Source organism: Grampus griseus, assembly GCF_964374135.1.
Source record: "Grampus griseus genome assembly, chromosome: 14".
Lineage (NCBI taxonomy): Eukaryota > Metazoa > Chordata > Mammalia > Artiodactyla > Delphinidae > Grampus > Grampus griseus.
Genome location: NC_139008.1, coordinates 14,822,029 through 14,834,690, shown reverse-complemented (window position 1 = coordinate 14,834,690; position 12,662 = coordinate 14,822,029). Strand labels below are relative to the sequence as shown.

Here is a 12,662-nt window from a genome sequence, read left to right as displayed (position 1 = left end):
AGCGCGCGGCCAATCAGAGCACAGGCAGAGGCCTTCCTTTCGCCGACGTCTCCGCGGGTCTGAAGGTCACAGGAAGAGCAGGACGTCATGGCGGCGCCTTGTCGTGCACGGTTTACGTCAGGAGCTCGGCGCCAGGACTGTTTAGAAAACCGGAAGTGGCCGTGGTTGTCGTGCAGACCTTGTCCTCCGAGCCTAGCGCGAGTCACAACCGCTAGCTGTTTGCTTCCTAGGGCACAAGGACCGTCGCTACTACCTTCAAACGTTTGCCTTATTAACATGGTAGGTCAGCTCCAATCTTGAGTGAGTGAGTCAGAGCTCTGGCGTGATTGTCGCTGGACCTTGGGTCAGTTACTTAACCGTTCTCACCATTAAGTTACTCATTTGGGTAAATAGTTTTTGAGGCACAATGTGGGCACATAATAAGACGGAAAACTTTAGGGATCGACAGAGCTGAGTTGGTTCTACTTGTATTTTGTCCGTGGATCCAGTCAACAAAAGTTAAATTCAGACAGTAATAATGCCTTACATTTATGTATTTCATACATTTTCAAACCCCTTTCATATATTATAGAATTTGTGCACGTAATTGATATGGTATTCGTTCACTGATAATTAAGTGAGATGTTCTGAATGATCTCCAAGTGCTAGCTAGGTTCTGGAAATAGAGCAGGAAATAAGACTACCTCCAAGGGGTTTAAATTCGGGGAAGCAAGAGACAAACACCTACATAAATTAGATGGTGGTGATATGAAGCGAAAGCAGGGTAAGGGTGGTAGGGAGTTAGGGGTTGGAGAGGGCATGAGTCTTTGAAGAGGAAGTATTTGAATGGAGTCCTTGAGGAAGTGCGGAAGCAAGCCTCGTGTTTATCAAGGGTACGAGCATTCCTGGCAAAGGGAATGGCAACTGCAAAGGCCCCAAGGATCTGTGCTTCAGTGATACTTGGTGTGAAATGCTTTTAACAGTACATTTTAGCGCCTCTGCAGTAGGGGACAAGTTAACTAGTGGCATTTCATGGGGGGCTTCATGGGACCGTCCTTGGGGGTGGGGTGGGATTTATGGAGGAGAGAAAGCAGAGGTAGAACCTCCATTTATGCTTGGATGCCAATCAGAAATTTCCCCCTTCCACCAGAGGTAGCAGAGTTTAACACAGCCTTTCCAGCAACAGCAGAATGTTTGTGGAACTGAGGGGTAAATAATGCAAAAAACTTTTGTGAAAAACAAAGTTTTATTTTCACAGAACTTTTTAAAGAAATGAAAGGTTTACAAATGATAAGCCTTTGTATTCGCCTTTGGATAATTCATAAAAAGAGATGGGAGAAAGGAACTTTATTTATAAAGAACATTCTGGCACCAGAAGAGCTTAGAGTGAGCAGAGCTTTGGACAGACAGGCATGCAGACCAGAACAGAGACAATTTTAATCATACTTAGCTAAGTCACTAATTCCTAAATTGAAGAGAGAAAATTAGATGTTTGTACAAGGTTATTTTGTGATAGTAAAAGATTAAACAATCTAAATTCCTGTCAGCAGAATACAGGTAAAAAAAAATTATGGCACATTCACACAATATGCAGCTATAAAAAAGAAAGAAGTTTTTCTGTGTATTGATATGAAATGATTTCCAAGGTAAATTGTCAAGAGAAAAAAAGCAAGGGGCAGAATTGAGTATAGGGTGCTGTTTGTGAAATGGAGAGAAAAGCCCATAGTGTCCATGCATAAAATATCTTTAGCTGATAACACTGGTTGCCTTCAGGCAGTGGCACAGGGGTGAGACTTTTACTGATAACATTTTCTATCTCTTGGATTTTGAAACAGTTAATGTATTACCTCTATTCAAAAAAAAAGAACATGTAAAAAGTTAAAATGAATAGCAAAAAAGTGGGAATTGAAAATAAATAGAATTCTGCTACCTATCATTTGCAGTTTGGTGGGTTAGGTGTGCCGAAGTTCACACTTTAGTAAAATTTATATACCAACTTATTCTGTAGTGATCACAGTCATCCTCAACAAATGCAATTACAGTGATGAAAATTTGAACAACGAACTCTTGCAGTCATTGTTACAGATATTTGATACAGATATTTGGCTGAGTGGACTTTTGATGATTGCAATAAAAATTCTACTGAAATTAGGTGGTAAATATCAGAAGTTTTAAAACTGTGCAAACTCTGTTCCAGAAATTCCATGTCTAAGAATTTGAGAAAGTCATGAATGTGAAAGAAATTAGCCATAAGGATGTTGATTTAACAAAATGTATAAAATAGGGAAAACGTGAAATAACCTAAGTGTCCTGCAATATACAATTAGTTAAATAAGTTGTAATACATACATACAATGAAATGCTATGCAGCCATTTAAAATGTGAAAGAATATGTGAAGTGAGAATTATCTTCACAAAACACCAAGTGAAAGAGCAGGTTACAAAGTAGTACACATAGTATGTTTGTATTTTGAGAAAGTTCTATTATATTTTAAAGGCTGTAATTATATACATCCCAGTAGTGATGTTATTCATTGGATAGTGATTTCTTTCTTCCTTCCTTTTTTTTTTTTTTTGGCTTGTCTGTATTTTCCAATTTGTCTACAGTGAACACACAATAATTAAACCTACATTGGTGGTTTAAAATATGTCCTCAAATTCCTTGACACTCCCTTCAAAAGGTGGAGCCTAATTCCTCTCCAGCCTCCTGAAAGACCCTGAGTTAGAATCATCCAGCTAAGCCACTCCCAAATTGTTGACCCACAGAAACTGAGATAGTAATTTGTTACACAGCAATAGGTAACTAATACACATAACTTCTACAGTGAGCATATTTAAATTTTAAAAGCTCTAGTATCTAAAATGAGCAAAATCTAGTTAGAACATCTTACAGTGTTGCTTTAACATAGCTCATGTCTGGGTATGCTGTACTTCACAGCAGGAATTGTGTAGGAACTGAGATGTTTAAGACATTAAGGTCCATACACTGTAAATGCAGTTTTTTCTTTGGATAACTAAGACATCGTTATATGAATATAGTGCCTTGCACATATCAGACAAAAAAGAATGAATGAATGAATTAAACTGTTGATCTGAAAGTACAGAATACTATAAAACAAATGGTTAAGTGGTGTTTATATGAAGTTCTAAAGGATTTTAAAGGAATGGACATTCAGTGTGGATGAATGCTTCTGGGAGAAAGTGGCACTTGGTGCCACTTTCAGTTAGGTGAAATTAGTTTTAGAAAAATTAAAATTGTAAAGCACAGCACAGATTCAAAGGAAGAAGCAGAATTGAATATGGTGAAGTTAGAGGACAGAAGACATGTGTCACGAACCAGTGTGTTTTTGGAAGTTATGAGAAACAAACCTAAGAAAATCCAATAGATGGGGACTTGCCTGGTGGTCCAGTGCCTTTCAGTGCAGGGGACGCGAGTTCCATCCCTGTTCGGGGAACTAAGATCCCACATGCTGCGAGGCAACTAAGCCTGCGTGGCACAACTAGAGAGAGAAAACCCACATGCCACAACTAGAGAGAAGCCTACGCGCTGCAAGGAAAGATCCCATGTGCCGCAATGAAGATCCCATGTACCACAGCTAAGACGCGATGCAGCCAAAAAAAAAAACAGAAATGCAATAGATGATTTGCAGCACAATATAAGGCATCTAAGCTTTTTGGCCTGCAAGGTTAGAGCAGCACTGAGGATCTTTATATTATTAAAATGGTCTTCTGAAGATTAATCTGGACATGTCTGAGATATAGCAGAGGGAGACTAGGGGTAAGGAAAAAAATCCTGAAGGCTAAGACAGTGGTGATGTGGACATTATTACTAATTATTTGAGTGCCTATTGTATACCAGGCACTGAGAGCTTTACGTGCGTTATTTCATTTATGCCTCACAAGAACTCTTGAAATAGGTACTGTATCATCCTTATTTTATAGGTAAGGAAACAGATGCTTAGAGTTTAAGCAACTTTCCCAAGTCCATACAGGTGTTTGACTCCAAAGTGAAGACTCCTACCATACCACACTGCCTGAATGTTGGAGACATTTTAAAATAATGAAGTGAGTGAAAGAATTTAAGACTTCCTTGGCAGTCCAGTGGTTAAGACTCCACACTCCCAATGCAGGGGGCAAGGGTTCCATCCCTGGTTGGGATACTAAGATCTTGCATGCCGCATGGTGCGGCCAAAAAAAAAAAAAAAGGACTTCGTGACTAGAGAGGAAGGAGAAGAGGGATCACGTTCTGTAAACTTAAAAATAATTACCATTGGGGCTTCCCTGGTGGCGCAGTGGTTGAGAGTCCGCCTGCCGATGAAGGGGACGCGGGTTCGTGCCCCGTTCCGGGAGGATCCCACGTGCCGCGGAGCGGCTGGGCCCGTGAGCCATGGCCGCTGAGCCTGCGCGTCCGGAGCCTGTGCTCCGCAACGGGAGAGGCCACAACAGTGAGAGGCCCGCGTACCGCAAAAAAAATAATAATAATAATTACTATTTATTGAGCACCGGTTATGTGCAAGCCCTTAAGGGTGTCACATTTTATTTATCTATAATCCTGTTTGGCGAGGTAACCCAGTATTATTCCCATTTTACAAATGCAAAACCTGAAGCATGGTGGAACTTGAAAGTAGCTACCACTCAGAAGTTTGCTGAATGCCAGATTGATGAACACCCATAGCTAGGATTAAAATTCAAGTTGCTCCTTCCAGAACACCACCCTTCTCCCCCAACAAAGGACTCACCACTGGGCGCAGAGACCTGACTGAATGCAGAGTGAAGAGAAAGAAGAGGGACCCTGCCATACTCTGCATAATTTTTAAACTATAACCCTAGTTCTTGGACATGGAGTTTGTGGGTGGTTCTGAACCACAGAAGGATGTCTACAGTTGAGGAAAACTGTGATGCTGGGAAGAGTGAATGTTTTTGAGTATCTGTTATGCCAGGTTTTCTAATTAGCTGTATGACCTCTGGAAAGTTACTTGAGTTCTGTGCCTCAGAATCCCGTCCGTAAAATGGAGCTAGCATTCGCTTCAAAGGATTGCTGTGGGGTCAAAGCGCAGAGAATTCCTATCTTTGTTCTGCCCACATTCGTCTTTGTGACGTCTTCTTTGCAGATAAGAACTCAAATATTTGTGTACTTGAAACAAGTTACCACAGCAACTTAAAAAAAACACCAGCAGAGTTAAAATGCCATTCTTGCTGCTCTTTTAATTAAAAACCCTAAACAGGCATACCCACTTGGATGTTACTTAACAATTAGTGAGGAAAAGATACTGAACTTAAGCGATGTCGAAAAGAAGTTCTGTTGACCAACATGGACTGTTCCCCTTAGGACCGGAGTTATAGCTGGAGTCAGAGAAAATACTTTTATCAGGTCCTTTGGGTATGGGTATCCTGTTGAAAACCAGACAAAAACAAAAATCAATTCTCTTTAGTCCGTGCATAAACACTGGAAGTAAATCCCTTACTTGTATTTTTAGAAAGATGTTTTCTGCGTTTCCTAGCCCCTTCTACCCAACTAAAAAATTCCAAAAGGTAGAATTTTAACTGCCGCCGGGAGACAGGCTGGGAGTTTAGGGAGCCCAGCTAATGACTCGCTACGCGGGGCAGCCTCAGGAGGGGGCGACTGTGCCCCGTTCGAGTCGCAGGGGGCGGACCGGAGCGTTACCAGGGCGCTCGCGCGGGCCCGCACGCACCAGCACTCAGGCGAGACGGGTGCGCGGCCGGGGCTGCAGCTGGCGCTGGCGACGCTTGCGCTGGCCGTTGAGGAGCTTCTGCGCGATCTTGCGCTCGTGGCCGCCGGGCACCCGCCAGTTGGTGCGCAGTTCCCGCTCGCGCCGCGTCCGGCCCTTGCTGCGCCCGGCCCCGCAGGCCGGGAAGTCGCGCAGGTAGTAGTAATCCAGACAGTCATAGAGCTCCTCCTTGGAGCCAACCAGCGGCCACGCTTCGGGTGGCGGCAGCTGGGCCTGACCCTGGACACCAGGAAACGCCAAGTCCATCGCGCCTAGCCTCAGGGTCTGCCGCTCGCGCGCCCGTGCGCGCAAGTTTGTGGAGGCCCCCCCCAGCGCTTCGATTGGCTCCGCCGAAGGGGGCGGGGCCTAGGGCTGACGTCACAGGACCGGGAAGGTACTCAGCGCTAGGCCTCTGCGATCTGGCACCTGGAACCATGATCCTTTCCTCCATCCCGGCCTGTGCGCCGCCTGAGCGAGAAGGGTATTTGGCAAAATTAGACCAAACACTTGTTTATGTCGGTCAAAAATGGGAAATTATCCAAGTATCAAGTGTCAGGGAGCTGTGCATTACTCCGGCGGACTTTTATCAGCATTGAACATTTTGTTAGGCTATTTGATGACAGGAGTAAGTGCTCAATAAATGATGCAAAGTGAAAAATGAGCTTCTGAAGTAATATCTCTGGTATCCCAGTAATATATATTTAAAACCTGTCCGGAGTGAAAGGAAATGCGGTGGAATGCTAAAAGTATTTCTGGCTGGTAGGGACATACACACATTAGTTCTTTTTTCCTTTCCACAGTCCACGTGTTTGATAAGGGGTACGAATTAACTGTATTAAGCGAGCGAGCGATTAAGAAGGGAAAGTCACCCTGCCTGGTGCAAGGCCGGGAACCGCGTGCAATTTCGAATTATCAGCAGGTGCCCAAGCCCTGCGGCCAGGGGACGCTAAAATTGTGGTAGCTTGATGCGCCGGCAGTTTTGGGTTGAAGGCCGAGAGTTGGGAGCGGCCGCGCGGGGGAACCAGCGCGAGCCCAGCGTCCCACCCGCCAGCCCCGGGTGCGCCCAGCCCCGCGGGCGTTGGGGGAAGGATGCTCCCCGAGAGCTGCAAAGGCGAGAGGAATCAGGCCGAGTGGCCTACGCTCAGAAAAGTCCAGACCTACCTCCTCGCCGAGGGCAGCTGCACAGCTGAGCAGGAGTCATTAACACCCTGCGGCACCCGAGGCTCTGCGGTGACTACCCGGTCTAATTACCTAATTACTGTCTCCGTAAACGCTGCTCTCAGGGAGTTATTGCGAAGAATGCCTTTGTTTTGGTTTGGTTTAACTAGCGCAGATAATTCTCTTCCCAGGAAAATTGCATCTATCCCCTCGGGGATTTTCTTTTTAATAGATCGAAAATAATTCAATACTTTAAAAAAAAGTCCTTTTCAGGTATTTGATCTTGCTGAGTTTTTGTCTGTGACCAAGTTGCCAATTTGAGTTTTTTTTCTACTCTCTGAAGTATCCCTGGTGGGGCGTGGCCTACATACCACGCTCTGAGGGCAATTTTGTTAGTTCCTTAAATGAGCAAATCCCAAGAGAGAGTTTTTAATAAAACGCAGAGAGGATTTTCTCTTCCACCCACGTGTCTTACACCTGCTACTGGGAAAGAGAAGCTAATATTTATCCCTCTACCACCCTCCCACACATCATCTCTTTTAAAAACTCTCTTTAGAATTTGTTATGAAAATATTCAGACCTTCTCAGAAGTGAAAATAGAACAAAGAACTCCCGTATCCCATCACATGGATTCAACAATTATCAAGATCCTGTCAGGTTTGCTTTACCCCTTTCTGTTTTGCTCTGCTGCAGACCTTATGTCATTTTACTCCTGTATATCTCAATATACAGCTCTAAAAAACTAGACTTTTTTCCATAACCTCAATGCCATTTGCATACTTGACAAAGTCAACTTGGCCCTGTTATCATCTAAAACCCAGTCCAGAATCAAATTTCTCTGATTGTCTGAAAGACAATAGAAAACATACAACTCAGAATACATACAGAATCTACACATGAAATTTTCTTGTATGGTGTTTAAGTCTCTTATAATCTAGGGTGGGCCCCTGCCCTTTTCATTTTTTCCTGTCATGACTTGCTGCAAAAACTGGGTCAGTTGTCCTGTAAAATGCCCTACTTTGTGGATTTTTCTGTTTCCTTGTCGTGTCATTTAACTTCTTCCTCTCTCTCCCATATTGTGTAAATGGAGGTTGGCTCTAGAGGCTAGGAGGTGATGTGTGTTGGTATCACACCAGGAGACCCGCAATAGCTCATGGTCCCAGTTTCAGTGGTCAGTAGGCTCAGGTGGTGACAGCCTGCCCCTGCAATTGTATAGTTCCACATTAAGCTTTTATCTAATAGTTTCAACCATAGTTCATTGCTTTATTTGCTGTTTTGTTCATCTGCTATTATCTCATTAGGGGCTGTGAAATGGTAATTTTCTAATTCAATCCTTTCTTCCACACTTATTAGCTAGAATTCTTTCCCTCATGAATTTAGACTCTTTGGTTACCCTGATATATCTTTTTTCTTCCAGTTTTATTGGTATATAGTTGATGTACAGCACTGTATAAGGTGTACAGTGAAATGATTTGACTTAATACTTCATGAAATGAGGACCACAGTAAATTTAGTGAACATCCATCATCTCATATAGATACAAAATTGAATAGAAAAACATTTTTTTCCTTGTGATGAGAACTCAGGATTTCCTCTGTTAACTTTTGTATATCATATACAGCAGTGTTAATTATATTTATCATGTTGTATGTTACATCTCTAGTACTTATTTGTCTTATAGCTGGATGTTTGTATCTTTTGACTACCTTCATCCGATTCCCCCTCCCCCCCATACCACTCTCCCACACATTACCACTAGACCTGTCCTACAAGAAATGCTACAGGGATTCCTTCAGGTTGAAATGAAAGGACACGAGACAGTAACTTGTAGCCAGATATAGACATAAAGATCCCTGTTAAAGGTAAATACATGGGCACATATAAAAACCTATTGTTGGGGCTTCCCTGGTGGCGCAGTTGTTGAGAATCCACCTGACAATACAGGACACACGGGTTTGATCCCTGGTCCGGGAAGATCCCACATGCTGCAGAGCAACTAAGCTCATGCGCCACAACTACTGAGCCTGTGCTCTAGAGCCCGTGAGCCACAACTACTGAGCCCACGTGCTGCAACTAGTGAAGCCCGCACGCCTAGAGCCCGTGCTCCACAACGAGAGAAGCCACCACAATGAGAAATCTGCGCACTGCAACGAAGAGTAGCCCCCACTCGCCGCAACTGGAGAAAGCCTACACGCAGCAAGGAAGACCCAACACAGCCCAAAATAAATAAATAAATAAAACCTATTGTTATAAATTTTTTTGTAACCCCACTTTTAATTTTTCACAGGATTTAAGAGACAAATGCTACAGTAATCAAAACATGTAGTACTGGAATAAGGCAGACATATACACCAATGAATCAGAATAGAGAACCCAGAAGTAAGCTCTTGCATATATGATCAAATGCTTTTCAACATTTGGTTCTGGGTAAACTGGATATCCATATGCAAAAGAATGAAATTGGACCTTTACCTTACATCCAATACAAAAATTAACTCAAAATGAATCAAAGACCTAAACATAAGCTCTAAATCTATAAAACTCTTAGAAGCAAACATAGTGGAAAAGCCTTATGACATTGGATTTGGCAATGATTTCTTGGATATGACACCAAAAGCACAGACAACAAAAGAAAAAATAGATAAATTAGACCTCATCAAACTTGAAAACTTTTGTGCATGAAAGAACACTATGAAGAGAGTGAGAAAGCAACTTATGGAATGAAAGAAAGTATTTGTAAATCATTTATCTGATAAGGGTTTAATATCCAGAATATATGAAGAACTCCTACAACTCAACAACAACCAAAAAACAACCCAGTTTAAAAGTAGGCAACAGACTTGAATATACATTTCTCCTTTCCTAACCTTCGTTGCCATATTGATTTCTAGCCCCCTGTGGTACTCCAGCAGCTGTGATAAACAATATGGGGTCTGTGCCAGTTACCAATTTATTGCCTTTTGGCTCCAAATTCACCCTTCATTGCTTGCTGTGCAAAAATTGGTGCTGGACCATTTAAGTATTTTTTTCTTTACCAGTTGGCACAATGTTAGTCTTTGTGAGGTGAGGGCTCCGGAGAGTAATTGCAGGAGGAAGGGGTTTCCTTTCTCATTCTAATGTCCTCTTTCAGCAGGCTCCTGCAGCATGCATGGGTTCCTTAATGCTCAGCTCCTGCAGTGCAGATGGCTTCCCCAGCACCAGGGTTCTGCAGCTCATGTAGCTCTTCCAGAGCCCCGCTCCTGCAGTGACAGTGGCCAGCACCACCCAGCCAGTAGTTTTCCCCTGAATCCTCCCATCCTTGGTTGCCTTTGTGTCAGGGTGCCTCCATTGAGACACCTCTCCAAGAATGACTTTCCTTGACACCCTAGAAGGTAGGTTTCTGGCAAGTTCTGGAGGGCAAATTTCCAGCAACTACCATTGCTGTGTAAAGCTCAGCTTCTCTGTACACCGGTCCCAAATCTCAGACACAGAGTTTTGGGTAAAGTAGAAAAGGATAGCTTTATTACTTTGCCAGGCAAAGGGGGACTCCTGCCTGGAAAAACTATGTGTCCCAACCTGGGAGGATTTGATGAGGGGTTTTACAACGATGGTTCAAAGGTGGGGTCTCTGACAAGATTAGGGTGAGTGCGCCCGCTTGCACTCCCTTAATCTCGTCTCAGATGGTGGGTCTCCTAATCTGGATGAACTTCTCTGGTTCCTTTCATCTGACCTCAGCTGGTTTCTTGCCTGCTCCTCCCTTGATGAGCAACTGTTCGAATCTGCCCTTTGGAATTCCAGGAGGGTCATGGAGACTGGAGTCTTGCCTATAAGAAACAGGGGACAAAAGGGCCTCTATACCTGGGAGCCTCACAGGGCCTCTCTCGGTTTCACCACTGGCCCAGCATTGAGCGACTTCTGTGCCATCCAGTTACCCGCAGCTGTGTAACTCTCCACAAGGTCTGGATCTCAGCCCCGGTCCTCTACCTTAGCTTAGGGGGTGATGGGTGCACCTTACATATGCCAATCCTGTATCCTTTAGAGTTCTCTTTACTTTTTGGCTAGCAGCCAATCCCACTTTACTCAAATGCCCTATTATAGTTAACACTTACATGTATTAAAATTTCGCTGTTCAAATTGCTGTGTGGCTTCCATCTCCCAATTTGACCCTGAGTGATACAGGGTCTCTGCCCAACACAACAGGGAAGAAGGACACCCAGTCTCTCACCATTATACAATATGGTGTGCTACTCCAGTAGTGGGACAGAGTATTGGAGGTAGTGGGTAAGAAGATGCCTAGAGGGTCCATGAAGACTGAGAGAATTAAGCTGAAAGGATGAGGAGGGGATCAGGGCACTCCAAGTTCATCATTAACACCTCCTCTTGTCTTTCTTCCCACCATCACTAAATCTCTGAGTTATATCAATTCTATCTCCCAAGTCTGGTCCATGCTTTCCACCCCACTGCCGCATCTCATGCCAGGCCATCATCGTCTCTGCCTGGTTTATCGTGAGGGCCCTCTAATTATCGTCTTTGCTTCCACCCCTTGCTCAGCCTGTTCTCCACAATGAAGCCAGAGAGATTTTTCTAAAAGACAAATGTGAGTCCTTGATTAAAAACTGTTGGTCTCGCCCATTCCCCCAAGGACAAAATCTGACTCATTTGGTCACAAGGTTTGGAAAGATCTGGCCTCTGCTCACCTTTTCAGTTTCATCTTGTGCCACCCCTCCCTGTATTCTTACTCTCCAGCCACATGGAATGTTCGTTTCCTTAGGAACCTTTATTAGTACTGTTCGCTCTGCCAGGAAACCCTCTCCCTACCACCACCTTCACCCTTTCACTCTCATCTTTGCTTCCTTAGCTCATCCTTAGCCACGGCTAAGATATCTACTCGGAGGAGGAGACTTCCCAAACCTATCTTTCTCTGATCTGGCTAGGCGCCCCTTGTGTATATTTCAGTCAAACCCGGTACTTTTCTCATAATGCTTATCACAGTCTGGTAACTGTTAACATGTATGTCCCCTCACTACTATGACATGAAATTCATACTTCGTGGCAAGAAAAGAAAAATTTAAACGTAAAAACTTTTCTCTGCCTTTTGGCCTCCTCTCTCCCCTCTAGTGTGCATTGTGTATCTGCATTATGCATCGACCAAACCTCCCCACAGGCAGAAATACCTGCTCAGCCATAAAGAGCAACATTCTCCTAGCACCAACAAGACAACTCCTTAAAAGATAACATTCCTTCCTGATTTTGTAAGGGGTCACCCACTACTTTGCACTCACAGATCTGGATTGTGTAAACTGTCAATAATACATCACTTAATGTACAGCCCCTTCTCTCAAAAAACTTACATAACTGCTTTGACTTCTAATGGGCGGAACAGTTCTTGGAGCTTTCTGAGAGGCTGTTCTCAGGTTATAATCCTCAATTTGGCTTGAATAAAATTTTCCGTTTCTTAGATGGACTGATTAATTTTTTGTCGACACTACACTACAAGCTCCATGAGGACTGAAACTCTCGTTCACCCTTGTTTCCTAAGCATCTATTAATATTATAGTGCATGGTACATATTAGGTGCTCAATAAAAGTTGGGGGGAAAAGAATGAACCAGCAAAGATAACAGGGAGAATGTGTGAAAGTATGTCATATAAACAGAGTGTAGGGACGTGGGTAAGAGTGGCTGGACCTGAAGGGCCCTGTAATTTATACTGAGCAATTTGTACTATAAAATATGAATCAAACACCCCACATTGGCTGCTGGTGATTGAACTGGGCTTCCTGTTCATACATTTGGTTTGACCAGCACAGTTTTAAGAA

General features: G+C 43.6%; 1 protein-coding gene across 2 annotated transcripts; it reads right to left on the bottom strand.

The window, feature by feature from the left end:
- Positions 1-5,159: 5,159 nt before the first annotated feature.
- Positions 5,160-6,021, bottom strand: NUPR2 (nuclear protein 2, transcriptional regulator). 2 transcript variants are annotated; one of them, XM_082671527.1, is made up of 2 exons: positions 5,634-6,021; positions 5,160-5,370 (listed from the first exon to the last, which is right to left on the bottom strand). In XM_082671527.1, exon 1 carries the CDS (start codon positions 5,973-5,975, stop codon positions 5,679-5,681), a length of 297 nt encoding a protein of 98 aa, XP_082527653.1. In that variant the 5' UTR covers positions 5,976-6,021; the 3' UTR covers positions 5,160-5,370; positions 5,634-5,678. The 2 variants fall into 2 exon arrangements, with proteins under 2 accessions (XP_082527653.1, XP_082527652.1); XM_082671526.1 differs by having other exon boundaries at positions 5,673-6,021.
- Between the last annotated feature and the right edge of the window lie 6,641 nt (positions 6,022-12,662).

Bases quoted from the DNA above. Each gene is read 5' to 3' on its own strand.
- NUPR2 (XM_082671527.1), bottom strand. From the start codon at position 5,975: ATGGACTTGGCGTTTCCTGGTGTCCAGGGTCAGGCCCAGCTGCCGCCA.